This window comes from Halichoerus grypus, chromosome 2 (genome assembly GCF_964656455.1).
Source record: "Halichoerus grypus chromosome 2, mHalGry1.hap1.1, whole genome shotgun sequence".
In the NCBI taxonomy this organism is placed as follows: domain Eukaryota; kingdom Metazoa; phylum Chordata; class Mammalia; order Carnivora; family Phocidae; genus Halichoerus; species Halichoerus grypus.
The window spans coordinates 52752903-52778453 of record NC_135713.1 but is presented as its reverse complement, the minus strand read 5'-3'; the positions used below and the strand labels follow the sequence as shown (position 1 = coordinate 52778453).

The 25551-nt window shown below is 38.4% G+C and overlaps 1 protein-coding gene across 2 annotated transcripts; it reads right to left on the bottom strand.

Moving 5' to 3' along the window:
* Positions 1–3078: 3078 nt before the first annotated feature.
* MAT2B (methionine adenosyltransferase 2 non-catalytic beta subunit) lies at positions 3079–24924 on the bottom strand. Of its 2 annotated transcripts, XM_036103232.2 has the most exons (8): positions 22327–22493; positions 14483–14677; positions 12321–12435; positions 11972–12124; positions 8190–8383; positions 6908–7021; positions 6370–6541; positions 3079–3734 (listed from the first exon to the last, which is right to left on the bottom strand). In XM_036103232.2, the coding sequence occupies exons 1-7, from the start codon at positions 22387–22389 to the stop codon at positions 6371–6373; spliced, it is 1005 nt and encodes a 334-aa protein (XP_035959125.1). In that variant the 5' UTR covers positions 22390–22493; the 3' UTR covers positions 3079–3734; position 6370. The 2 variants fall into 2 exon arrangements, with proteins under 2 accessions (XP_035959125.1, XP_035959128.1); XM_036103235.2 differs by lacking the exons at positions 3079–3734; positions 22327–22493 and adding an exon at positions 24770–24924 and having other exon boundaries at positions 5572–6541.
* Between the last annotated feature and the right edge of the window lie 627 nt (positions 24925–25551).

The window sequence follows — 25551 nt, the reverse complement described above, 5'->3', positions numbered from 1 at the left end:
CCTCCATAATGTGTGTGGGCCTCAATTCAATCAACTGACCAGCAGACTGCCTTCACACTTTATTTGCAACATCAGCTCTTCCTGGTTCTACAGCAGATTGCGTTTGGAACTCAAACTGGAAGACTGGCTCTCCTAGGTCTCCAGCCTGTGGGTCCAACCAGCAAGTTTTCAATTTGCCTGTGTTTACAATCACATGAGCCAATTTCTTATAATAAATTTCTTGCAACATATATACACACCCTATTGGTTCTGTTTCTCTGGAGAACCCTAATACAGGTAGACTAGGGGAAAGGCATACAGTAGTCTCCCTTATCCATGTGGGATATGTTCCAAGACCTCCCAGTGTGTGCCTGAAACAGCAGTGAGTACTGAACCCTAGGCATACTATTTCTCCTATACATACTTATAATAAAGTTTAATTTATAAATAGGCAATGTAAGAGATTAACAATAGCACAACTATAATAATATACTATAAAATAAAAGTTATGTGAATGTGCTCTCTCAAAATATCTTATTGTATTGTACTCACCCTTCTTCTTATGACGATATGAGATAAGAAAATGCCTATGTGATGAGAAGTGAGGTAAATGATGTAGGCATTGTGATGTAGCGTTAGGCTACTACTGTCCTTCTGACGATACGTCAGAAGGGGGATCGTCTGCTTCCAGACTGCAGTTGACCGCAGGTAACTGAAACCACAGAAAGCGAAACCACGGATAAAGGGAGACTACTGCATAGAGAGCTTCTGAGGTACCCACAATGTTCTATTTCTTAACCTGGGTTGTTGTACGTGGTACAAGCACATGGTGTTTATCATTGCTCTTTAAACTGTGTATACATCTTACGTACTTTTGTTATGTATGACTTATCACAATTAAAAACATTTTTTTTTTTTACTTCCAAGATTGGGATGAAACCAATTTTCTCACTAGAGTTCACATCTAGATTTCTTAACCCTTCCAGATTTTAAATAAGTAACCTGGGCCTGCTAAGCTCATCTGTAGCCGGAGACAGTTGTTAACTTGGTTTAGCTGACTTAAGTGGATCATGGTGATGGATCTGCAGTGAATCACTAAGAGAACTCAGGAATGTTTTGAGGTTGACATTATTAAAGAGGATTATCCCTCATGCTGCTGAGGGACACATAATCAAACCAGGCAGACAATGGCACGGTTTCCTATGGTGTTACCTCATACGACATGTATTTTTTCTATCATCCATCCTTTTCCTATAGTTTCAGGGTTAATTCTAATGATAGAAGAACATTTCTGAAGGCCAGAACCCTCATAATTCTTTCAATTCAACTATCCAACAACCTAATAGGTACTAAGCACATAAAGTCTGGGGGTGAGAATAAAAAATTATTCCCAGCCTTCCAACATGCCCAAGTGTTTGACTTACCCTGGATAACTTCTGGCATCTCACATTAAAACATTTTGAAACCGGGGAGCCTTCCTGCCTCAGTCAAAAGAGCATGTGACTCTTGATTTTGGGGATCATGAGTTCAAGCCCCATGTTGGATGTAGACATTACTTACATAAACTTAAAAAAAAACTTTTTGAAACTTCTATTAACAAGTTCACATTTCAAAGGCAACATTTTTTAAGTTCCGTAACAAAGTGGGGAAAAATTGAAATTGTTCAATGTTGTATGTTTGTCAAAAATCAGAATGAAGATGGGGTCCACAGAAAACAAAACAATTGCGGGAATGAGCTAAGCAATTTCATGGCCATCTTTTGATGTTAAATCAATTGTTAAAACAAAAACAAAAACAAAAACAAAAAAGCCCTACAACAATATTCAAAAAAAGGGTGGGGGGAGACCCCCAGCTGACTCAGTTGGTAGAGCATTCAAGTCTTGGTCTGAGGGTCGTTGAGTTCAAGCCCCACGTTGGGTGTAGAGCCTACTTAAAAAAAATAAAAATTTAAAAATAAATAAATTAAATCAATGCAAATACAGGAATTTTAACATCCAATTTCCAGAGATACAATTAGGTACATATAAATTCAAGTATTTTGCCATTTTCGTGGCAAAATACAGAACTTCAGAAGCAAGGCAGTTAGGCTAAAGAGGTTACAAGAATAATTTATCCTCTTTAAAATCTTTTTTTTTTTTAAAGATTTTATTTATTTGCCAGAGAGAGAGAGAGCACAAGTAGGGAGAGGGAGAAGCAGGCTTCCCGCTGAGCAAGGAGCCCAATGCAGAACTCAACCCCAGGACCCTGGGATCATGACCTGAACCGAAGGTAGACGTTTAATTGACCGAGCCACCCAGGTATCCCCTCTTTAAAATCTTTTAAGGGCTCCTGGGTGGTGGCTCAGTCAGTTAAGCGTCCGAATCTTGATTTCGGCTGGGGTCATGATCTCAGGGTTGTGGGACTCAGCACAGTCAACTTACCCCTCTCCTTCTGTTCCTCCCCACTTGCCCCTCTCCCTCTGTTCCTCCCCACTTGCCCCTCTCCCTCTGTTCCTCCCCACTTGCCCCTCTCCCTCTGTTCCTCCCCACTTACCTCTCCTCCTCTGTTCCTCCCCACTTGCACTAATAAATAAAAATCTTTTAAAATTTATTTCCAAAATATTAAACGTATGCTCACTGTAGAAAAGTCAGAAAATATAAAAAAAATCACGAAGAAAAAAACCCATTTGTAATCCTGCTTATGGAGGAAAACTCCCATTGTCTTATGTCAGAAAGTGCAGCTAGCCATAGAGGGTTTAAGCACAGGCTCCTCCACACACCTCCCCAAGCCCTTCCCCAAGGCACTTGGTAAGTCCACTGCTACTTTTTGCTAATCATCTCTGCTCTACGCATTTCCACAATAGACCTGTGAAATAGTATTACTCCCACTTAACCCTACAAAGAAACTGAAACTCAAAGGAAAAATAACTTGCCAGAAGCAAGTGGTGGAACCACATCCGAATCCAGATTTGACTGTTTCTTAATCGCTATACATAATACTGCCCTCAAGTCAGAAAATTCTCTCTTGATTAATCTACACAGTTGAATTAAAATCTGCTGCCTTATTTACTGCTAATGATAGGATTTGGTTTGCAAAGAGATAGAATTTAGACTCCAACAGTAATTTCTCCCAAAGGTTTTATTGGACAGTTGAATATTTGCTATTTCCTTCTGAAAGTGGCTGAAATGATTACTATTTTGTATTAAAACCCCAAATAAGCAAATACCTTTAACTACATAAGACAGTGGTTTAAACATATAACAAAAATAGTCGGAGAAATATTTAATATACATTCTATACTTCATACATTCAGGTCTACAGATCAAGCTCTTTTCCTATTTTGGTAATGATTTTTTCCTAAATTCATTCTTACACCACAGACTGATACATCCAGGACCTGTGGAATATATACCTGTGAGATTACAGGTATAATCTGTGGATATACAGTAGAAGAGAAAGTCTCACAAACTTGAATGTTTTATACATTGGGCTCATTAAAAGCATGCTCTAAAATTCCACACAACCTGAAGTATATCATTCAGAAACTAATAAATAAATTGGGGTTCGTTCACTGATACAATGGAATATATACTGCATGAAAGAATACCTAGTATCTTCTCTTTGGTGCTCTGCAAGTAGGTATGTGGTAGCTTCTGTGGCTGTTGGTGCAGTACACCGCATGGGCTGGTGGCCTCTACTAGGTACAGTGACTGACACGGTCACTGTCATCAGGCCATGGCGCAGGGGTCAGGGATGCTCAACTGGCTCATGGAGGTCTGTGATGAGGGTAGCAGGAAAACTCTGATCAGAATGGTTCTTACAGATGACTTGAGCCAATTAATAAGCATATTAAGAATAACAGGAGCTGGATTTCTCACCGACAGAGAATGGAGCTACACAAAAAAGAATGGAGCAATACTGGCATTTTTAAGTGTCAATGTCAATGTTTCTTTTAAAGAGAGAGGTCAGTAAAGTCAAGATCACAAATGAGAAAACAACACTGAGTAACTGCTGCAGGTTGAAGGTGAAGTAAAATGATAAGAAATGCCATGAGTAATCCTGGACTGGATAGACTTAATAAAGGATGTTACTGGCACAACTTATTTGAACGGGGTCTATGGATTGGAAATTGTATCAATGTTAATTTCTTGATTCTGATGGTTATTATGGGGTCATGTGGAAGAGCATCCTGATTTTTAGAAATTATACACTGAGGCTTATATAGTAGGTGAGTGATTAGGAATCACTTTAATCTGCAACCTACTCTTAAATAGCTCATGAAAAAAAACCATACTTTGTGTGTGTATGTAAAGAGAAAGAGAAAATGATAGGATAAATGTGGCTAAATGTTGATAACTGGGAAATATGGAAGGGGGAATACAGACATTCTTGTGCTATTACGACAACTTTTCTGTTAAGATTGAAATTTCAGGGGCTCCCAGCTGGCTCAGTTGGTGGAGCATGCAACTCTTGATCTCGGGGTTGTGAGTTTGAGCCCCATGTTGGATGTAGAGATTACTTAAAAATAAAATCTTAAAAAAAAAAAAAAATTGAAATTTCAAAGTGAATAGCAAAAAAAAAAAAAAGAATATAGACATTCATTATAACTAATATAGAATAAACTCTAAGGTATATTAAATTTTTTAAAAGTACAGAAAAATGTATATTATACTATTTGTATAAAGAAGGGATGGTGACATACATGTATGTCCACACACATATGTAATGAGTGTATTCTTACTATACAGAGTGCCTGCAGAAACATACTAGGATCTGATCTACATTGTTTCTTCCACAGATGGAAAACCAGTAGCTAGAGAAGAATGAGAAAGGTTTTTTACTCTGAAACTTCAATTTTGTACTATGTGAAATGAAGTAACTTAAAAAAAAAAGAAAAAGCTTTAATCCAGTGGTTGCCAAATGGAAGTGCCAGGCTGGCTACTCTGGAAGCATCCAGGGAAAATTTAAAACTAGATTAGCAGGTCTCAATTCCAGAAATTCTATTTCAGTGAGTCCAGGTTAGGGGTCAAGGTACCACTAAAATTTCCCTAATTATAAAATATAACATGGTTTGGGAATTGGTGCTTTAAACAAATCATCGAAACCTGATTCTCTCTAAACCTAAAACTCTAAGTAAATTAGGAACTTAAGAAACAAATACTTTTTGTCCAATGGAGGATAAAATCATAACCTAGGGAAAGGATACCCCAGAAGTGATATCAGAAAATCTAAAACCAGGGTTCGCACTGACCCCTGAATAGAAGCCAAGTCATACGCTTCATTCCACCATGCTGATTCCTTATTAAGGATCAAAAATATCCTTGAGGCTAAGGTCACCTCAATGTTACTCTGTATAGATAATACATTCAAATACTCTGCATTCTTCAGAAGGAACATTCAATGTAAATATGTAGCAAGATTACATAGTTATTTTTAGTTAAAAAACACTCAGTTGGCACAGGTAGATACAGTATCTGTAACATTCTAGGTCTCAAGTGGAGTTCACCAGGGTTCATTTTTATTATTTATATCTCGATAGATATTAACTATATATAGGCATCAGATGTTACATAATATAATTTTTAAAAATTAAAGCAACAAAATACCAGTCAGTTTAGATGTTTGGTCCTTACATTTAATAAGTAAATAAAAGAAAACTAAGCATTACCATGCCAGCAGTACATATTTATTATTATTTTTGAATGGCCAAAAGACTTATAAGGCCCATCATTATTAGTATAACCACAGATATGAAATATCACTTAGTGACATGGAGTGAAAAGGACAGTTTTACACATATTAAAAAAACACATACACATACACACATACTCTCTCTGTCAAGTGCTCACCATACACTGCTACAAAAGCAGGAGGCGTCAAGCTACAGGAGTTCCAATATACATAACATGTTGAAATATCTCAAGCTTAAAAACTGCACATAAGTTGCAAAAATAAAGTTTCTTTCTTCAAACATTTTGATCAGAGCTCAAGCAATGCAAATAATGAACACCAATGATTTTCATACTACTTAACTCACTTTAAAACATAAAAAGGTCAACAGTTGCAAAAGTCCTGAAAATGTAGAGGTTATAGGAATGAATAATGCATTTCATCCAAGAAAAAGTCTACAGTAGATCTGTCTCATCCTGGCTCGTAAATATTTAAGAATCATAATTCACTATACTCAAACAAAGTTAAGCCAGAACAAAATGATAAAAAGAAAAATCATTACTTCAAATGAGGCATTATTGCCCTTAGTTTCTTTAGACAATTTCACTAGTGCAAGAGCATCATTTACCTGAAAGATCATGAGTCACAATTAAAGAGCACTCATACAAAACTATTTCCTTTTTTCTTTAAAAAGTGCCACATACTATACTTCTCAATAAAAAAAAACCAAACTGCACATACACTAATGAAAGACCGTTTGTCTCCATCTCTTGTCAATGAGGAAAGGCCAGAGTGATTCTTTGATTCCAATTCGAAATGGCGTTCTCTGGCCAATGCCCAAGGTCTCTAATTTGGTGCAGTCAAGCTGAGCATTTCTTGGACGTTGTGCTCCTAAGACAGGACTGTCAGTTATCTTTAAAGAAAAATAAAAGCAAAAAATTTAAAAATAAATGAAAAGCCTATGTTGCAGTTTTATAATCTCTATTTCACTTTGCCGTTCACTGAAAATCTGATTTGATCACTGGAAAAATACACAAATAAATTATCAAGACAGTACTTTTCCTATAAACTTCACCAATACTCATAGGCTTCCTTATAAATGATAATTTAGAGATAAGTAACAATATAAACCGCCAACATACAAAGTTCACTTTAATTAGTACCAAAAAATGAAGTTATCCAATATTTTCAAAGCAACAAGAAAGTTTTATCAGTAATACATACTATAGTGACAGATCTGGGCTTTCAACAAGTGAGGTTTTAAACACCATGTACTTACAGGTCTTAAGTGACTGCTTGGAAGGTTGAAGGCATCTGCAATTGCACATGCCATTTCATACTTAGTCATCTGTTCATTGCCAGACCAGTGAAAGGTTCCCTTAATTGATGGATCCTAATAAAGACATAAAAATTCAAAATAGTTTCAACTTTTTGAGTTGAGTGGAGTAATAAACAAAAAAAAAGCTAATTTAAAAGTCCAGGAATTAAAATGCATCCCTCCTTTCTGGAATGCTCCCCATGAGATATTTAAAATCAAATTCCTATAAATATACCCAGCTAAACCTAAGAAGCAATTTCTAGAATTTAGGCTTAAGAATTTTTTTTTTAATAAAAATATAAGTGGCTCCAAATTTTTAGTGGGAATCCTAAGAATGAGTACAGATTTTTACGGAAACACAGGCCAATTTAATGAGTATTTTTAATTATACTAATAAAACCAAAACGTAATAGAACCATTTTGCAGTATGAGCTAATTAGGCATGACATCCTTAAATAGTTCCATAGTACATATTTAAAACATAAATTTTTATGTGTTAAAAACTATGGACAACCTATTATTAACATTCTAAAATAAATCACTCTCTCATCTTTCTATTAATATTCTAGTTAGTCGCAACCTTTTCAAATGTCTGATATTAACTCCTATTTCAATATCTAAAAAAAAAATTACAAATCATTCTTAAAAAGGCTGAAATTAAAAATTCCTATGGAGAGTCTTCGTTGGCACTACATAAATCTTAAACAGATTAATTTCTTAAAGACGTTATTTTGTCATCCAAAGAAAAAATACAAGATTTTAGTCATCTTGCAATAGAAGAATGACAGACAGGGTCCACAGTATGTGAGAAAAAAATTCAAACACAAGAGCATAATATTTTTACTATTCATAAATATAGCCTACTATTTGCAAACTACTTTTGTTTGGTCACCTTGTAGTTTTAAAAAAGCTTTAAATCGGGTGCCTGGGTGGCTCAGTTGGTTAAGCGACTGCCTTCGGCTCAGGTCATGATCCTGGAGTCCCGGGATCGAGTCCCACATCGGGCTCCCTTCTCGGCAGGGAGTCTGCTTCTCCCTCTGACCCTCTCATGCTCTCTCTGTCTCATTCTCTCTCAAATAAATAAATAAAATCTTTAAAAAAAAAAAAGCTTTAAACCCTGTATTTATTTATTTATATTATTATAAAGATATATGTTATTACATATAACAATAAAGAAAGCAAAAACACTTTGACTTTCACTTGTGGAGGGAAGTTAGGAACTCTTCCTTCCAAAGACTCTCACCAGCATTCTCTTCTCTGCTAACTGGCGACACACAGTGGCTACATCTTTGACATGTGTGGGGAACCTCTGCTGCCAGTGGTCCATGTTAGCTGACTTGTTACTGAACTGCACTTTATCAAACATCACAGTCACAGCACTTTCTTCAAGCTTTTCAACTTCTCCATACAGAACAGGAATTCTCAAAACAGCAGCTCCTAGGAATTAATAAAAACGGGTAATTTTTTAAAGCTGACTGGTTCTGAAGTCTTGATATAAAATGAAAGTATGTGGATTTAAATAATACTGTCATAGTGGGGCGCCTGGGTGGCTCAGTCGGTTAAGCATCTGCCTGAGGCTCAGGTCATGATCCCAGCACGCTGGGATCGAACCACACCACGTCAGGGTCCCTGCTTAGCAGGGAACCTGCTTCTCCCTCTCCTTCTGCTGCTCCCCATGCTTGTGCTCATGTGCGCGCTCTCTCTCTCTCTCAAATAAATAAAATTGTTAAAAAAAAAATACTGTTGTAGAAAACTTGCAGTATACCAAAATGACATAGTTCACCTATAATAATGCCCATTTAACAACTATCACACTGAATATTTTTAAAGGTCTCTTGTCATTTGGGGTATTTTTATATATTATTTTTAGCAACCATAATAATGAAGAAATTAAACTGATCATGACAACTAAATGCAATGAGAGATCCTTGATTGAATCCTAGATTAAAAAATAAGATGCAGTGAAGGACATTATTGAGACAAGTGGGAAAATTCCTACATAGATGATATAGTATAACATCACATTAATGTTAAATTTCCTGAGTGTGCACTGATATGAGGAATTCTTAATCTCAGGAACCAAACTGAGGGTTGCTGGAGTGGTGGGGGGTGGGAGGGATGGGGTGGCTGGGTGATAGACACTGGGGAAGGTATGTGCTATGGTGAGCGCTGTGAATTGTGTAAGACTGTTGAATCACAGACCTGTACCTCTGAAACAAACAATACATTACATGTTAAAAAAAAAAAAAAGAAGATAGCAGGAAGGGAAAAATGAAGGGGGTGGGAATTGAAGGGGGAGACAAACCATGAGAGACTATGGACTCTGAGAAACAAACTGAGGGTTCTAGAGGGGAGGGGGGTGGGGGTATGGGTTAGCCTGGTGATGGGTATTAAAGAGGGCACATACTGCATGGAGCACTGGGTGTTATACGCAAACAATGAACCATGGAACACTACATCAAAAACTAATGATGTAATGTCTGATGATTAACGTAACATAAAAAAAAAATTTCCTGAGTGTGATAACTACACTGTAATTATGTAGAGAACATTCTTGTTAGAAGATAAATTGCATAGGGGCACCTGGGTGGCTCAGTCTGTTGAGTCTCTGACCCTTGGTTTCGGTTCAGTCATGATCTCAGACTGTGAGATCAAGCCCCGCATAGGGCTCTGCTCAGTGCAAGTATACTTAAGATTCTCTCCCTTTGTTACTCCCCCCACCCCAAAATAAATAAATAAATAAATAAGTAAATAAATCTTTACCTTTTTTTTTTTTTAAACAACATGGTGAAGTATTTTGGGGTGAATTTCAACTAATTCTCAACAAGTTCGGCGAAAAAAAATACACACACACGGCACATGACACATTAACAAGTGGTGAATAAAGTTAGGTGAGTGTTTCACCACATAATTCATGAAACCACTGATTAAGGAATTATGAGTTTTCAGATTTTATGTTGGTCCCTACTCAGCAGTTACAACAGACTTTGGATAATTAACACTTTAACCGAAAATTAACAACTTTTTAATTAAATTAACATATTGGAAAAACATGTATAGATAGGTATTCAAGGATGATTCCTGCAGAATAATTTATAATACCAAAAAAACCCACCAAAAAACAAAAAACACCTGGAATCTAAATGCCTGTAAGTATGGTGTCTATACTAGAGGATGCTTCTTAAAGACTGTATAGTGTAAAGCAGTGCAAGGAATCATTAAATCAAGTACTATGCAGCCACTGATAGGAAAAAGATAACCCAGAGACGATTCAATATGCATTGAAATACAAATATGGGGGGGTACCAGGTTATAAAACGAAATCCACCATTTTTACAAATTCAAAAAAAGTGCTTTCCTACCTAACCATATCTGGTGCTTCTCAGAGGCAGCATTATAAAAGAACTTCCACCCTTTACAATTTTGATTTCTTTTTAATTTTTTTCAATAAGGGTATACATTTTATATTAGCACATATACTTATGTGTATGTATACACAAACACAGGGAAAAGAAGAGCCATACAAATAGAAATTTAAAAACCGGGGCACCGGTGGCGCCTGGGTGGCTCAGTCGTTAAACGTCTGCCTTCGGCTCAGGTCATGATCCCAGAGTCCTGGGATCGAGCCTCGCATCGGGCTCCCTGCTCTGCGGGAAGCCTTCTTTCTCCCTCTCCCACTCCCCCTGCTTGTGTTCTCTCTCTCGCTGTGTATCTCTCTCTGTCAAATAAATAAACAAAATCTTAAAAAAAAATAAAAAAAATAAAAAAATAAATCCTCTTTAAAAAAAAAAAAATAAAAAAAATAAAAATAAAAAAAATAAAAACCGGGGCACCTGAGTGGCTCAGCCGGTTAAGTGTCTGACTCTTGATTTTGGCTCAGGTCATGATCTCAGGGTTGTGAGATCAAGCCCCGCGTTGGGCTCCACATGGTTATGAGGCCTGCTTGAGATTCTCTCTCTCATTCCATCTGCCCCTCCCCCCCAAACTCTCCCTCTCTCATCTTAAAAAAAAAAAAAAATTTAAAAACCATACAAAAAATAACAAATACCTCAATCTAGAAGAAATGATACAGACCTGTTTTTCCAAAGTATATTACAAATATTTATACTATAAGATTTTTTTCTTTATACAGTAACATTTTTTTTTTTTTAATGTAAGTTCTACACCCAATATGAGGATTGAACTCACGACCCCAAGATCATCAAGAGTTACATGGTCTACTGACTGAGCCAGCCAGGTACCCTTATATAATGACATGCATGTATATACTGATACTGGAAAAAGTCTGGAAGGATTCATAAATTCTTAATGATTTCTAAAATTCTTTTTTTTTTAAAAGATTTTATTTATTTGAGAGAGAGAGAGACAGCGAGAGAGGGAACACAAGCAGGGGGAGTGAGAGAGGGAGAAGCAGGCTTCCCACGGAGCAGGGAACCCCATGCGGGGCTCGATCCCAGGACCCTGGGATCATGACCTGATCCAAAGGCAGACGCTTAACGACTGAGCCACCCAGGTGCCCTTGATTTCTAAAATTCTTATTTTTCGGGGCACCTGGGTGGCTCAGTCGTTAAGCGTCTGCCTTTGGCTCAGGTCATGATCCCAGGGTCCTAGGATCGAGCCCCGCATCGGGCTCCCTGCTCCATGGGAAGCCTGCTTCGCCCTCCCCCGCTCCCCCTGCTTGTGTTCCCTCTGTCACTGTGTCTCTGTCAAATAAATAAATAAAATCTAAAAATAAAAAAATAAAATAAAATAAAATTCTTATTTTTCTTTTTTATTAACTATATTCTCTAATTTTTCTCCAATGATTTATGCTCCTTGACTCATTGTTTCAAAATTTTATATGTAGTTTTCACATGTAGTATATCATATATATACCTAGATCTGTACATCTCCATATATATATATATCATTTATATATCATACATCATCTCCATATATATATATCATTTATATATCATACATCATCTCCATATATATATATCAAAACAATCAAAACTATCAGGGGCTAACGAAATTGTGTCTTACCTAAATTGTTCTCTAGGACAGCCTTTTCTCCTTCTAATTTTGTTTTGCCATACAGATTTAGGGGACTTGGTACGTCTTCCTCTCTATAAGGTGGATTTGTTCCATCAAATACATAATCTGAGCTAATGTAGATTAGAAATGCTCCAATTAAAGCTAAAAAAGACAGACAGACATAAAAGAAAGAAAATAATCTATTAAATTATTACAGAACATCACTCTGTACTGGCATTTATAATAGCTTATTCATCATATATAAACAAATCTCTTATAAGTGATCTAGAAAACTTTAATCTTTATAAACTCAGCAATTATTTAATATTTTACAAAGATTTTATAAAGTCATCATTACCTGCTTCCTTTGCTAAATTCCCAGAAGCATCCACATTAAGTTGAGAAGCAGCATCTGGCTGATTTTCAACAACATCTGGCCTTCTCTCTGCTGCACAATGTACTACGACATGAGGCTGGAAGTTAAACATTGATGTATTTTTAACGCAAAAGGAGTAAAATAGGGGAGCTACAGCCTTCCAACAGTAACTCAATTCATAAAAAAGGTTTGTTAAATCGACATTCCTTCAACTAAAGAATCGTAATTTTTTTTAGAATCGCTGTAATAGTTTTGTCATGCTTCCCTTTTTCAAGTTTCAAACTTCCTTAAAATAAATGTAGGCCCTGAAAAGGAAAGAGCAATTTAGTAATCCCTAGGCAAAACCAGACAAACTCAGTGTCAACAAATATTATTTCTCAATCAAAATAAGCTTTATTCTCTAATTTAGATGGGAGAAAAGAGCTAACATTTATGTAATTAATATGACCTAAATACTTAATTAATGTATGTTAAAAGAATACCAATTTCAAATTAAATTCATAAATTCAAATCTCTTAGACCAATCATTTAAAGAATGTCAACTATCCATAAAAACTATACTTCCAGTTGAGCATTTAGTATGTCGCCTGTATACTAAGCACTGTGCAAGGAGCAAGGATTTCATCATCTACTGGAAAAGAAGAACATGTAAAGAGACTGTTTCAGTATTATGTGACAGACATCAAGACAGAGGAAAGGGGGCACCTGGCTGGCTCAGTCAGTAGAGCATGCGATTCTTGATCTTGGGGTAGTGAGTTCAAGCCTCATGTTGGGCCTAAAGCTTACTTAAAAAAAAAAAAAAAAAATTAAATTAAAGATAGAAGAATGCTCAGGATCCTTTGTAAAGAAGGGGCATCTACTTCCCAGAGAAGATGAACCAAGGCGAAGATTTGGTAAAACCACTGACAGGCAGGGCTAATGTACAAACATACCAAACTATCTCCTTCCTTAACAACTACTGAAGAAGCACAATCTTAGAGTTGTTTTAAAACTTGAATGTGCCTCATCTGGAGTGCATCTTAAAATGTCCTGGGCCCCACACAGACTTACTGAATTAAAATCTCTGGGAGTGAGACCTAAAGAACAAGTTCCCCAAGTGCTTCTGATGCAGGTGTCCCTTGGACATTATTGAAAAGAACTTTAACTCTCAATTTAATCAGAGGTAGAACAGAACCTAAATTTTTCAGTAACTTTTCTGCACCAATGGTCAACAAGTTATTTAACCTGAGCGTTTGTCATCTCTAAAATGGAAACGATAATATCTACTTTGCAGTGTTGTAAGGTTTACAGATAATATTAAAAAGGCATTTGCATATAAAGTTGTACTTAACAAGAGAACCTCACAAACAAAAGCTTTTTATAAAATTTCCAAGTTTTGTCAACCTGTATTTCAACCCAATCTTTTTAAGGACTGCATATACTTTTCCATGCTTACAGGAAAAAAAAAGTGCACTATACAGTTGGTTGTAGAACATGGGTTTGAATTACGAGTCTACTTGTATGCTGATTTAAAAAAAATAAATAAATGCAGTACTGTAAATGTATTTTTACAGTAACATTTTCTTCTCCCTAGCTTACTTTATTGTAAGAATACAGTATATAGGAGCGCCTGGGTGGCTCAGTCGTTAAGCATCTGCCTTCGGCTCAGGTCATGATCCCAGGGTCCTGGGATCGAGCCCCCCATCGGGCTCCCTGCTCAGCGGGAAGCCTGCTTCTCCCTCTCCCACTCCCCCTGCTTGTGTTCCCTCTCTCGCTGTGTCTCTCTCTGTCAAATAAATAAATAAAATCTTTAAAAAAAAACAAAAAAGAATAGAGTATATAACAAGTACACAAAATATGTGTTAATCAACTATGTATGTTATTGCTAAGGCTTCCAGTCAATAGTAGGCTATTAGCAGTTAAGTTCTGGGGAAGTAAAAAGTTATACATAGATGCTCAACTGTGCAGGGGTCGGCACTCCTAAACCCTGCACTGTTCAAGGGTCAACTGTTTACTCTTGCTGCTTTTAATAGGTTAGAGCTTAAGTACAGTAACTCCCTTGAGAGCAAGAACATTTTCTAAATCATCCAGACAATTCTTAATACAGTTTAGAGACAATTCTTAATATAGTTTATATATGTGTTAAAATAAACAGACAACCATACCTGAAAATCATGAATGATGTGATGAACCGCTTCAGAATCCAAAAGATTAACCTGTTCAAATTTTGGTCTTGCTCTTCTAAAACCACAGCCAAAGGCATGCCAATTATTCTGCTTAAATTCTTTATACACAGCTCTGCCAAGAAGCCCAGTGGCACCAGTAATCAGAACCCGCCTACTGGGGACGTTAACTTCCTCCTAAAAGGTGAAGTGGGAGAAAAAAGGATTACTTATTTTGAAAATATTCTCTCTACAAAATTAGTCACCATCATTGTTTACTAACTACTTCAAGTCTAAGTAGTTTGCTTCATGTCCCATATCTATTAGACAATTCTTAAGTTAGAACAAAGATCAAGCTGCATCAATAATTATATCAGTTAAGAAAAGATTTTATTGGGGTGCCTGGGTGGCTCAGATGGTTAAGCAACTGCCTTCGGCTCAGGTCATGATCCCAGGATCCTGGGATCGAGCCCCACATCGGGCTCCTTGCTCAGCGGGGAGTCTGCTTCTCCCTCTCCCTCTGCCTGCTGCTCCCCCTGCTTGTGCTCTCTTTCAAATAAATAAAAATAAAATCTTAAAAAAATAAAAAAAAAGAAAAGGTTTTATTAATCCTAACCATTAAGAAGAACCTAAGAACCTAAGATGATAGTATAAGGATATACCTAGTCAAATAGATTTAGATTTCCTATTTTTTTAAATAAATATTTAATTTTAAGTAAACTCTACACCTAACATGGAGCTCGAATTTACAACCCCGAGATCAAGAGTCACATGCTCCACTGACTGAGCTAGCCAGGTGCCTTGATTTCCTGTTAATAATGGAAAATCTTATTTTAATGATCAATGATGTCCAAATGAATAAAGAGCAATTTTAATTACATTCTCCAGTTTATAAACATGCACAATTAGTTTGAAGCTTACTAATTTTTTTTTTTTTAAGATTTTATTTATTTGACAGAGAGAGAGATGGTGAGAGAGGGAACACAAGCAGGGAGAGTGGGAGAGGGAGAAGCAGGTTTCCCGCCGAGGAGGGAGCCCGATGTGGGGCTCGATCCCAGGACCCTGGGATCACGACCTGAGCTGAAGGCAGACGCTTAACGACTGAGCCACCCAGGCGCCCCAAAGCTTACTAATTTTTTGTGCCCCGATTAACTATCTGGCTGTAATCCACCAATAATTTCACAAATTGACAATTTTGGTCTTCAGTTTGTAATCCCAAGTTTTCTTTCAACTCTCATTGATTTATCATATTCTGATAGGTCTGAGTTACAGAATTCTCATTTCACAGGAATTTATGTGGAGGAAAAATAAATGTGGTCCTTATAGTAATAATATTCCAGGTTGACTGGTAAATGTTCCTGAGTTAACTCTAAATTTACCTTAACAGACCAGTTAAAACTAACATGGTCGGGGGGGGGGACCCTACACAGAAGATAAGGGAAAAAAAGAAAAAAGAAACTAAAATATTTTAAACTAATCTGTGTTCTTATATGAAAAAAAAAATTCCTTACACAATGAAATTAAAAGGAACTACAATTTAGGGAAAAAAAAGTTCTTTCCAAAGCAGTTTAAAAACTTCCCTTCTTCCCAAGATGGGTAACACCAAATTTCCCAAACTCTTGAATAAAATCAACATTTACTATTTTAAAAAGCACCCATAAAAAGTTTATTAGGGCCACTTGGCTGGCTGAGTTGGTACAGCCTGCGACTCTTGATCTCAGAGTCATGAGTTCAAGCCCAAGTTGGGTGTGGAGCCTACTTAAAAAAAAAAAATTTATTAGGGGCGCCTGGTGGCTCAATCGTTAAGCGTCTGCCTTTGGCTCAGGTCATGATCCCAGGGTCCTGGGATTGAGCCCCGCATCAGGCTCCCTGCTCCTCGGGAAGCCTGTTCTCCCTCTCCCACTCCCCCTGCTTGTGTTCCCTCTCTAGCTGTGTCTCTCTCTGTCAAAAAAATAAATAAAATCTTTAAAAAAAATTTTTATTACATTTTTTCAATTTGGGGTCTTTTTATTTCAAGTGCTGTTATAGTCACCTATTCTGAGCTGTCAAAAACTTTAAACAAGCAGGACGTCTGGGTGGCTCAATTCGTTAAGCATCTGCCTTCAGCTCAGGTCACGATCCCAGGGTCCTGGGATTGAGTCCCGCATCAGACTCCTGGCTCAGAGGGGAGTCTGCTTCTCCCTCTCCCTCTGCCTCTTCCCCAGCTCATGCTCTCTCTTGCTCCCTCTCTCTCAAATAAATAAAATCTTAAAAAAATAAAAATAAAAAACTTTAAACAAGCATACAATAACTAAAGATCTTTCTTTGTTAGTCATTAGTTCAACGGAATAATTTGACACTATGCAATTTTTTTTTTTTTTTAAAGAAGGCCACCACAGGGCACCTGGGTGGCACAGTCAGTTAGGCCTCCAGCTCTTGGTTTCAGCTCAGGTCCTGATCTCAGAGTCGTGAGACTGAGCCCAGTGTTGGGTTCCACACATTGGGCTCCACACTCAGCAGGGAGTCTGCTTGATATTCTCTCTCCTGCTCCCTCTGCCCTTCCAGCTTGCATGCACGTGCATGCTCATACTCTCTTTCTCTGAAATTAATAAATCTTAAAAAAAAAAAGCCCCCCAAATTAGGTATTCTTACCATAGTAAAAATCTGAAATGAAAGGGCTGATAGAAACAGTATAAAGGGGGGCATCCGGGTGGCTCAGACGGTTAGGCATCCAACTCTTGGTTTCTGATCAGGTCATGATCAGGGTGGTGCAATCAAGCCCCAGGTTGGGCTCCCCGTGGGGTCGGATTGTCCCTCTCCCTCCCCGATTGCGCACATGCTCTCTCACACTTTCTGTCTCTCAAATAAAATCTTAAAAAAAAACATATAATGGTTAACTCTTAAAGATATTTTTTCCTTAGTTCAACCAATTCCAAACATTTTAAAAGTTGAAGTAAAAATCGTCTAGGCTCTCTGTTGTAAAACTTGGCTCTAAGCCAACTGATCTATGAAAACAAGGATTTCAGCCAGCAAAATATTTTCTTTGAATTTTGGCAAGAAAAACCGCTCTACAAAGACTGATTTGTAAAGAAGAGAAAACATGCCAAGCCTAGTAGACACAATCAGAAAACAATTTATACAGGATAAATACCATTAAGATCCCTAGGAAAATTATTATAAAAGAGCTATGATTTGGTTTCTTCTGAGTTTCTTTTTATTACATTAAAGAAGCAAAGGAATATATAACAGTTCTTAGTTGGTGGTTCTTAGGCTTCACTATTTATAAGAATCATGCAAAAGACTTTCAGATTCAGTACATCTGGGATAAGTCCTGATAATTTGCATTTCTAACAAGTTCCCAGGAATGTGCTGAAGATGGTGATTTGGGAAATGCCCTTGGAGAAGTATAATCTTGAACTCCAGGAAAAATCCAAGGTTTTCCTAAAGAAAAATTTATCTTATTCAAAGAAGCCAAAAAATTGTCATCTACCGTTCTAGAAGCAACATCTTTCCTTCCCTCTTCTCCCATTAAAAAAGGAAAAAAGAGGGGTGCCTGGGTGGCTCAGTCGTTAAGCGTCTGCCTTCGGCTCAGGTCATGATCCCAGGGTCCTGGGATCGAGCCCCGCATCGGGCTCCCTGCTCCGCAAGAAGCCTGCTTCTCCCTCTCCCACTCCCCCTGCTTGTGTTCCTGCTCTCACTATCTCTCTCTGTCAAATAAATAAATAAAATCTTAAAAGAAAAAAAAAGACAAAAGAAAAGTGAAAGAACAAGTATATGTATTCCACAAAGGTTACTGAACAGTGGATTCAGATCTCTGAGTACTTCACTGATTCTGTGAAGCACACTTTTTCCTCATTTTAACATCCCTGTTAAATGAATGAAATAGAGATGCATCTTATTACTGTGTCATAGTCTGGCATTGTCTTTTGCTTTTTAGTGCATCTTAAAATCAGAGCTCAGATGATCTTATAATCAAGTACATCTTAGACTTGATGAAATACAGTATTAAATTACAAGGACAGCAAGGCTCTTAGGGAATTTAATCCACTTAACTTTAAAAAAAGGATGAGGTTGCATGGAAAAAATACAACCTTATGTCCTTTTTTTTTTTTTTTAAAGATTTTATTTATTTATTTGACAGAGAGAGACACAGTGAGAGAAGGAACACAAGCAGGGGGAGTGGGAGAGGGAGAAGCAGGCTTCCCGCGGAGCAGGGAGCCCGATGCGGGCCTCGATCCCAGGACCCCGGGATCATGACCCGAGCCGAAGGCAGACGCTTAACGACTGAGCCACCCAGGCGCCCCAACCTTATGTCCTTATAGCCTGGGGTAATTTGTAAGATCCCTAGAAGAGGAAACAGTCCATGGTACCCAGTGGTCAGATGTCAATGCTTAAGAATTTTCTTTATTAAATGAGCAGAGATCTGAAGTGCAAGCATTTCCTAAAACGGAAATGATACTGCACAATCTTATATTAGAAAACTATCGAGTGTTATGTAAGCCTCGTTCATACCTTCTGATCATTAAGAATAGCCTTGTTAGACATGCAGGGCAAATACTGTTTCCAAACTGAGGAATCTGAAGCCCAGAGATGTTAAAGGCTTTACCTACAAGAAATGGAAAAGGCTGGGCCCAGAACTTGTTTCTAGCATCTGTGGTCCAGCCAAATACATATTGAGTTTTGTCTTAATCCTTTGACCTTCTATTTGATTTCATAATGATTAAATTTTAACTATTCTGCCACAAAATGTGGTATTGAGAAGTTACTGAAATCTCTATTGATAGAATTCCTCATTAGTAAAATGAGGTATGTGGACAAGATGACTAAGGCTCTTGGGCGCCTGGGTGGCTCAGATGGTTAAACGTCTGCCTTCGGCTCAGGTCATGATCTCAGGGTCCTGGGATCGAGTCCCACATCGGGCTCCCTGCTCCTTGGGAGCCTGCTTCTCCCTCTGCCTTTCTCTCTCGCTCTCTCATGAATAAAAAAATAAAATCTTTAAAAAAAAAAAAAAAAAAGATGACTAAGGCTCTTCCAGCTTTACAGTTCTACAATTCTAACATTTTTCGTATTATCCTTAACATAGAGGGGACTGAAAAAAAGTGAAAGGAACTTCATTTACTTAATTTTTCCTCTTTTCACTGAGTTCTCTCTAGAGACTGAATGAGCACCTTCTGTCACCACTATAAGAGCCAAGACTTTTGTCATTTGGACTGCAAGTTTATTGGTGGTTAGCAAATAAAGTATGCCTCACTCTGAAATTAAAAGATGCCAAACAAAAATATCTATTTTTGACTTTCTATATATAAACAAATCCACCTGACGCTTTTAAAAAGCACATTGTTTTGATTTTTTTTATTTTTAATAGGAAAAATATTCCTCTAAAAAATTACTTTGGACTGTTACTCCATAAAATATTTTAGTCCTGCAAAACTCAGGAATATCCATGCACTTCAAGGAACTCAGAATGAAGAAACTGTAGTTTTGTTTTTTTTTTTTAAGATTTTATTTATTTATTTATTTATTTGAGATAGAGAGAGAGAGAGAGAAACAGCATGAGAGGGGATAGGGTCAGAGGGAGAAGCAGGCTGCCCACTGACCCAGGAGCCCGATGTGGGACTCGATCCCAGGACTCCGGGATCATGACCTGAGCCGAAGGCAGTCGCTTAACCAACTGAGCCACCCAGGCGCCCGAAGCTGTAGTTAACCCAAACCACAATAAAGAGGTGAAAATACTGTCTGCCTGAAAAGTCTTTTTCTTTTTTTTTTTTTAAGACTTTATTTTTTTGACAGAGAGAGTGAGAGAGCACAAGCAGGGGGGAAGAGTAGAAGGAGAGGGAGAAGCAGACTCCCCACTGAGCAGGGAGCCAGCACCCTGGGATCACGACCTGAGCCGAAGGCAGATACTTAACCATGTGAGCTACCCAGGCGCCCCTGAAAAGTCTACTTTCTTAATTTTTATTATATGTATAGTATCAAGTATCACTTTAAGTTACTCTGAACGTATTTGCCTCTAACTATATAAACTCTTAGAAGTACGGAACTACAAGTGACCAGATTTATATACACCAAAAGAATTCTTGTAAAACTTAAATACATATAAATAAATGTAGAGGTACCACTTTTATTATGCTACCTAATCAAATGACACTAAACTATAGGTAATGGGATAAATGGCTCTTTCAAAATGGTCAAACACTACTCTGGGGCAGTGATTTCTACTTTAGCACACCTGCATTAACTTCTACTCAGAATGTCCTAGAAAAAGAATGAGACATCACTAACATCTAAATAGAGATCTTCTTAAATTTTAGTGGTAAATATAATACTTTGCTATTTTTAAAACCTCTTAAATTTGGCAGTTTCCTATGCATTTCTTTAATTGACCTCATACAACATTCCCTTGGAGGCAGATCTCTTGAGTAGACATTACTGGACTCTAAGAAACTCAAGATCCCGTGACTACCTACGTGACACTGTCACTCTATTTCTACCCTACAAGACAGTCTTAACAGGCACCACTACAGTCGCCTTCTCCAATGTAAGCTGTTAGGCATTCCTCATTCTCACAAGTGAATTTTAATTCTACACATTCTGAGAGCAGCAAATATGTGTCAAGATTTAGGGTGGGGACCCCTGGCCGGCTCAGTCTGTACGGCATGCAACCCTTGATCTCAGGGCTATGAGTTTGAGCCCCATGTTGGGTGTAGAGATTATTTTAAAATTAAAAAAAAATCTTAAAAAAAAAAAAAAGATACAGGGTTATCGTTTTTAGTGAAGGAAATCTTTTCATTAGTTTACTGAACTCCTACTGTGAAAAAAGATTAAGCTTTACACACACGTATGCATATATATGTAAACAACATGTAACATTATGCATTCAGTACTTTTGGGGGCACATAGGAACAATACAGAAGTTTAAATAGTCCATCTAGCCTAACTTTACCCCCCCAAGCCCCAAAGTGATTAGAAATACTAAATACACTATCTCTTGGAAGCATAAAAATTCTGCAATATCAAAAACAGCCATCTCCCATATCTTCTCTTATTTCCATAAGACATATCCGTCTAGGCATTAACATTTTCCTTTTCCCCATTGCTAGATATATTCTGTGGATTGCTGGGAAGCCTGGAATGAAATACAAGAAAGAATGGAGGAGAGGGATGCCTGGGATAGCTCTCCCACAGTAACAATCTTCCTTTATGTAACCTCAATAGCGGTTCAAAGCCTAAGAAAGTGAAAGAGATTGGTATCTGAATCTCGGCTCCAAGCTTACTGAATGAACTTGGGCGAAGGACTCATCCTGTAAACCTCAATTTTCTCATCTGTAAAATGGAGCAAAAACAGTATCTTATAGTTATGACGATTAAATAATGCATGTAAATAATGCATGTAAAGTGGATAACATAATGCCTTGCACTAAGAGTTCAACAAGCTGTCATCTCCAAATCTGCTTTAAAAAAAAAAAAACTTTCCCCTTCTTTCTCAGATAAGAACTGGTAAGATCGAGAGATCCGAACAAAGAATGAAAAAGAAATTCAGAGAGATAAAACAAAACCGAAAGAACTCTGAAAAGCCCCTCTTCGTTCCTGGGAAGGGAGACAGAAGACAACAGAATAAAACCAGACCTACTCGTTTCCTGCCGCAGGACTGGAAGAGCAAACACTGACGGGTGTGCACAAAAGTAAACAAACTCGGTGGCGCCGCCCTCTCCTCCCAGAGCTGGAATGGAGGTGCTGGGGCGACTCAGAGCCGGGGGCTCGGATTCCTGCAGGATGCGCAGGGTAAATCACTCGAGCCCCCGCGACCTAGCTCGTCCCCCTCTGCATTCCCGGTTCCCCCTACGAGACCCCCGGGCCGACTCCCTCACCTCCACCAGCCGGCAGCTCCCGGGAACAAAGTGGATGGAGAGCTCATTCTCCCGCCCCACCATGCCCGCCGTCTCCGCGCCGCCGCCGCAGCGACCGCCACTTCCTCCAGCCCAGGATCGCCACGGGCCGCAGCTCCGTCGCCCTCGGCCCGCCTCCCTAGGTCCGGGCCGGCCCCCGCTCTCCGCTTCCGGCTTCCGCCGCCAAGGCCTCGCCCGTTGATTGGCCACGCTCAGCCGTAGCCCCCCAGAAAGGAGGCGGGCGCGTTCAATACGCTCCCAGCCCACTCGCCAACTCTTAAAGGGATACACAAAACAAAGGCCTTGGCCTTACGCAGAGAATACAAGTTTTGTTTGGGGAGGAGTTGTTTATTTTATGTACTTTTTTCTCTCTTTGTCTTTGTTCTAGACTAGAGAAGGATTGAATTGGATTGCCTAGAGTTTCAGGTCACCAGACTGTGCAGTGCGTAAGAATCAACTGGGCATGTAATACATAAACTAGGAGAAAACATTTTAAAGCCAGGGGGTGGGTTTGGGGAAGACGAGGAGGAGGGAGGAGAGTGGACATCTATCTCTGCAGCATTAGGAGTGTTGTTTTTTTTTTTTTCCAGAGATTTAGAAAGACAAAGAATAAAAATACAAGTGTTGGCATCTGAGTCATTAACACCTCAACAACCCATTTGTCTTTCTGGGATGCTAAAAAGTGGTACGTGTGAAATTCTCCAAATAAGTCAAACTATTTTTAACTAGTTAAAAATAAAGGGGGGGGGGCGCTAGGGGGAGGAATTATCCTGGTGCATCTTCAAAACACTGATTCTCGGACTGTACCCATAAATACAGAACGAGAATCTATGGGTAGTAGAGCCAGGGGCTCTACAATTTAGCGGAATGAACAGGAGTCCAAACCCCATCCAACCCCCTTTGAGAAGCAGTCCCATCAGGAGCTGCCCCGTCGGGCTCCGCGAGCTTGGCCTCCTCAACCACAGCAAATTAAATAAGAAACCAAGCGGAGAGAGTAATGCGACACTCCACCACTTGCATGGCTTCTTAAAAGTAGTGAATCAAAAACAACAGCCCTGAGTGCTGAGAAAGACCTCGCAAGCAACTGGTTTCCCTCCCAGCTCAAAACTGCAAAATCCCCGTCAGTCGGGACGCCTGTGAAATTTACTCAGGAAGAAACCCGCCCGCCATGGACCGTGTAGGGTTCGCCAGCATTGCACCCAACAGTCCGGAGTCTTACCTAGACACGCCGGATACAAGGCTTAAAAGTCGCCCACAGACATGACCGCTGCTTGGATTTTTCTTAAAAGGCCTTATTTTTATAATCCCTTTTGGTTTATTTCAGAAGTAAAGACTAAGGAGCCTTTTGAAAAAGTTCTTTGTCTGAGCCCTGTGAATTTCCTTTCTACCCAACCCCCCAACAAGAACTCATTTCTTTATTCGAGTAAACAATCTTTCTTTGGAACCGTGGGGGAAGAGAGCCTGAAGCCCCTCACTGTCCGATTTTCATTTGTACCCAAAGTGTTACTGTTAATCAGTTTAGCATTATTCAGAGAGTCCTTGAGAGGACTGCCCCAGCATTAAACATTCGTAATCTGCAAACAAAGAAAAGGTGAGTGTGGGCGGGTGGGTAGGAGAGGCAAATTCAAGATCCTCCTAATCCTCCTCTTGAAAAACTGGGATTTTTGTTGTTGTTGTTAATTTCTAGAAGCAACGTGTGATGCAATCTGATCGTTCTGGTAAGAAAAAAAAAAATTAAGTGTACAGTGCGAAGATTTAAGGACATGCATATGCAATTACTATTTTTTCAATCTCCGAGCAGCCTTGTCCAGAGTTAGGAACAAGAGTTTTCTTGCCTACCTTTGAAAATTTGGTTTGATACCTCCCAGGTAAAACCTGAGTATAGTTCTAGAGGTATATGTTCATGTATAGTTTTTATTCATTCTCTTTAAAGATGAAAGTTTCTCTGCGAACAAAAATGCTGTCGTTGTACAGACAATATCCAAGTTCCTGTGGTGACTAAGTCTATAAATTCTAAGGGAGCAGCCTGGAGCTAAAGTTATGTTAGCAGATTCAGTTCATGCTAAGACAAAGAAAGGCTGGAGCACATAACTATAGATAAAATCCTTACTTATATAGAACCTTCACCTACACATCATTGCATTTAGTCTGATAAATGAAACTGCTGTTCTGTTTTGCGTTTTATTTTTGTCAGTTAATGAGACTTAGCTGAGCTTCAGAACCTGGTTTCTGGGGTCAATAATTTAAGTTGGTATATTCTTCCATGTCCCAAAGTTACATGTTTTAAAGAAATGAATGACACCCGCTTCTTTTTTTCTTTTTCTTTTTTTAACACACCCTTGTGGTTTTTACAAGACATTCACTAGGATGCTTTTTAAAGAAACTAACTCCAGAATGCTTCATTTCTTGAATAGCTAGCTCTTACCTGTTCCATGTCCTCCGGCATTTCAGGCATGATTCCAAAATTATCTCAGGAAAAGAGATTTGGGATGAGTCTCAGCCTCTGCCTCTTCTGCCTGGGTCTTTGTTCTGCCTGAAGAGAGCGCAGGCACGCAAAAACGTGAGCCTCAGCTTCACTCGACCTTTTAAATTAGCATTTTGATTCCAATCCCAGAATCTCATGCAGTTTTCCACATTGCAGTAAACTGGCAGCTGATTCCCCCTGGCAGTGTTGAAAATACCCAATGAGAAGTTTCATGTTTAATTGCATGTCAAGTTAGGGTCCATTAGCAAAATCATTAGGAGAACCAATTAAAAATGAAGAAACAAAAAAACTTACTGTGAAGACTTGTTGCAATTTTCTCTTGCAGAAGAAAAGCAAGAGCTTACAGTTGGAAAGCACACAGATCATGCAATTGATTCGTGTTCTGAAATATTTTATTCAGTTATGCCTTATTGCAACAGAACCTGAAGTTTTTCCAGTGCTTTTCTGCCCAATGCCTTCTAATTAACTATTTCAAAGGACAGTAAAAGGCACTGGCGGTAACAGCACCCAACAGTTAAAATGCAACAGGTCATTTCTATTAACACTATGCTACCTTCGGACTGAGAAAATGGTAGGTGGAGTAGCTCTAAGTTTGGCCAAGCATTAAGGATTTCTAGATGAATGATTCACAAACTTGCCTGTACCACAGAACCTATGAAACAAAATCATTCTGTAGGAGTGAAGTCCAGTAATCTTATTTTTAACAATTTCAAGGACAATGA

Excerpts from the sequence above, each read along its gene's own strand:
- MAT2B (XM_036103232.2), bottom strand. The coding sequence starts at position 22,389 with ATGGTGGGGCGGGAGAATGAGCTCTCCATCCACTTTGTTCCCGGGAGC. Across the intron at positions 14,678-22,326 it reads GGAGCTGCCGGCTGGTGGAG|GAGGAAGTTAACGTCCCCAG; the intron begins GTGAGGGAGTCG and ends TTCACCTTTTAG. Across the intron at positions 7,022-8,189 it reads TAGCAGAGAAGAGAATGCTG|GATCCATCAATTAAGGGAAC; the intron begins GTGAGAGTCTTT and ends TGTCTTTATTAG.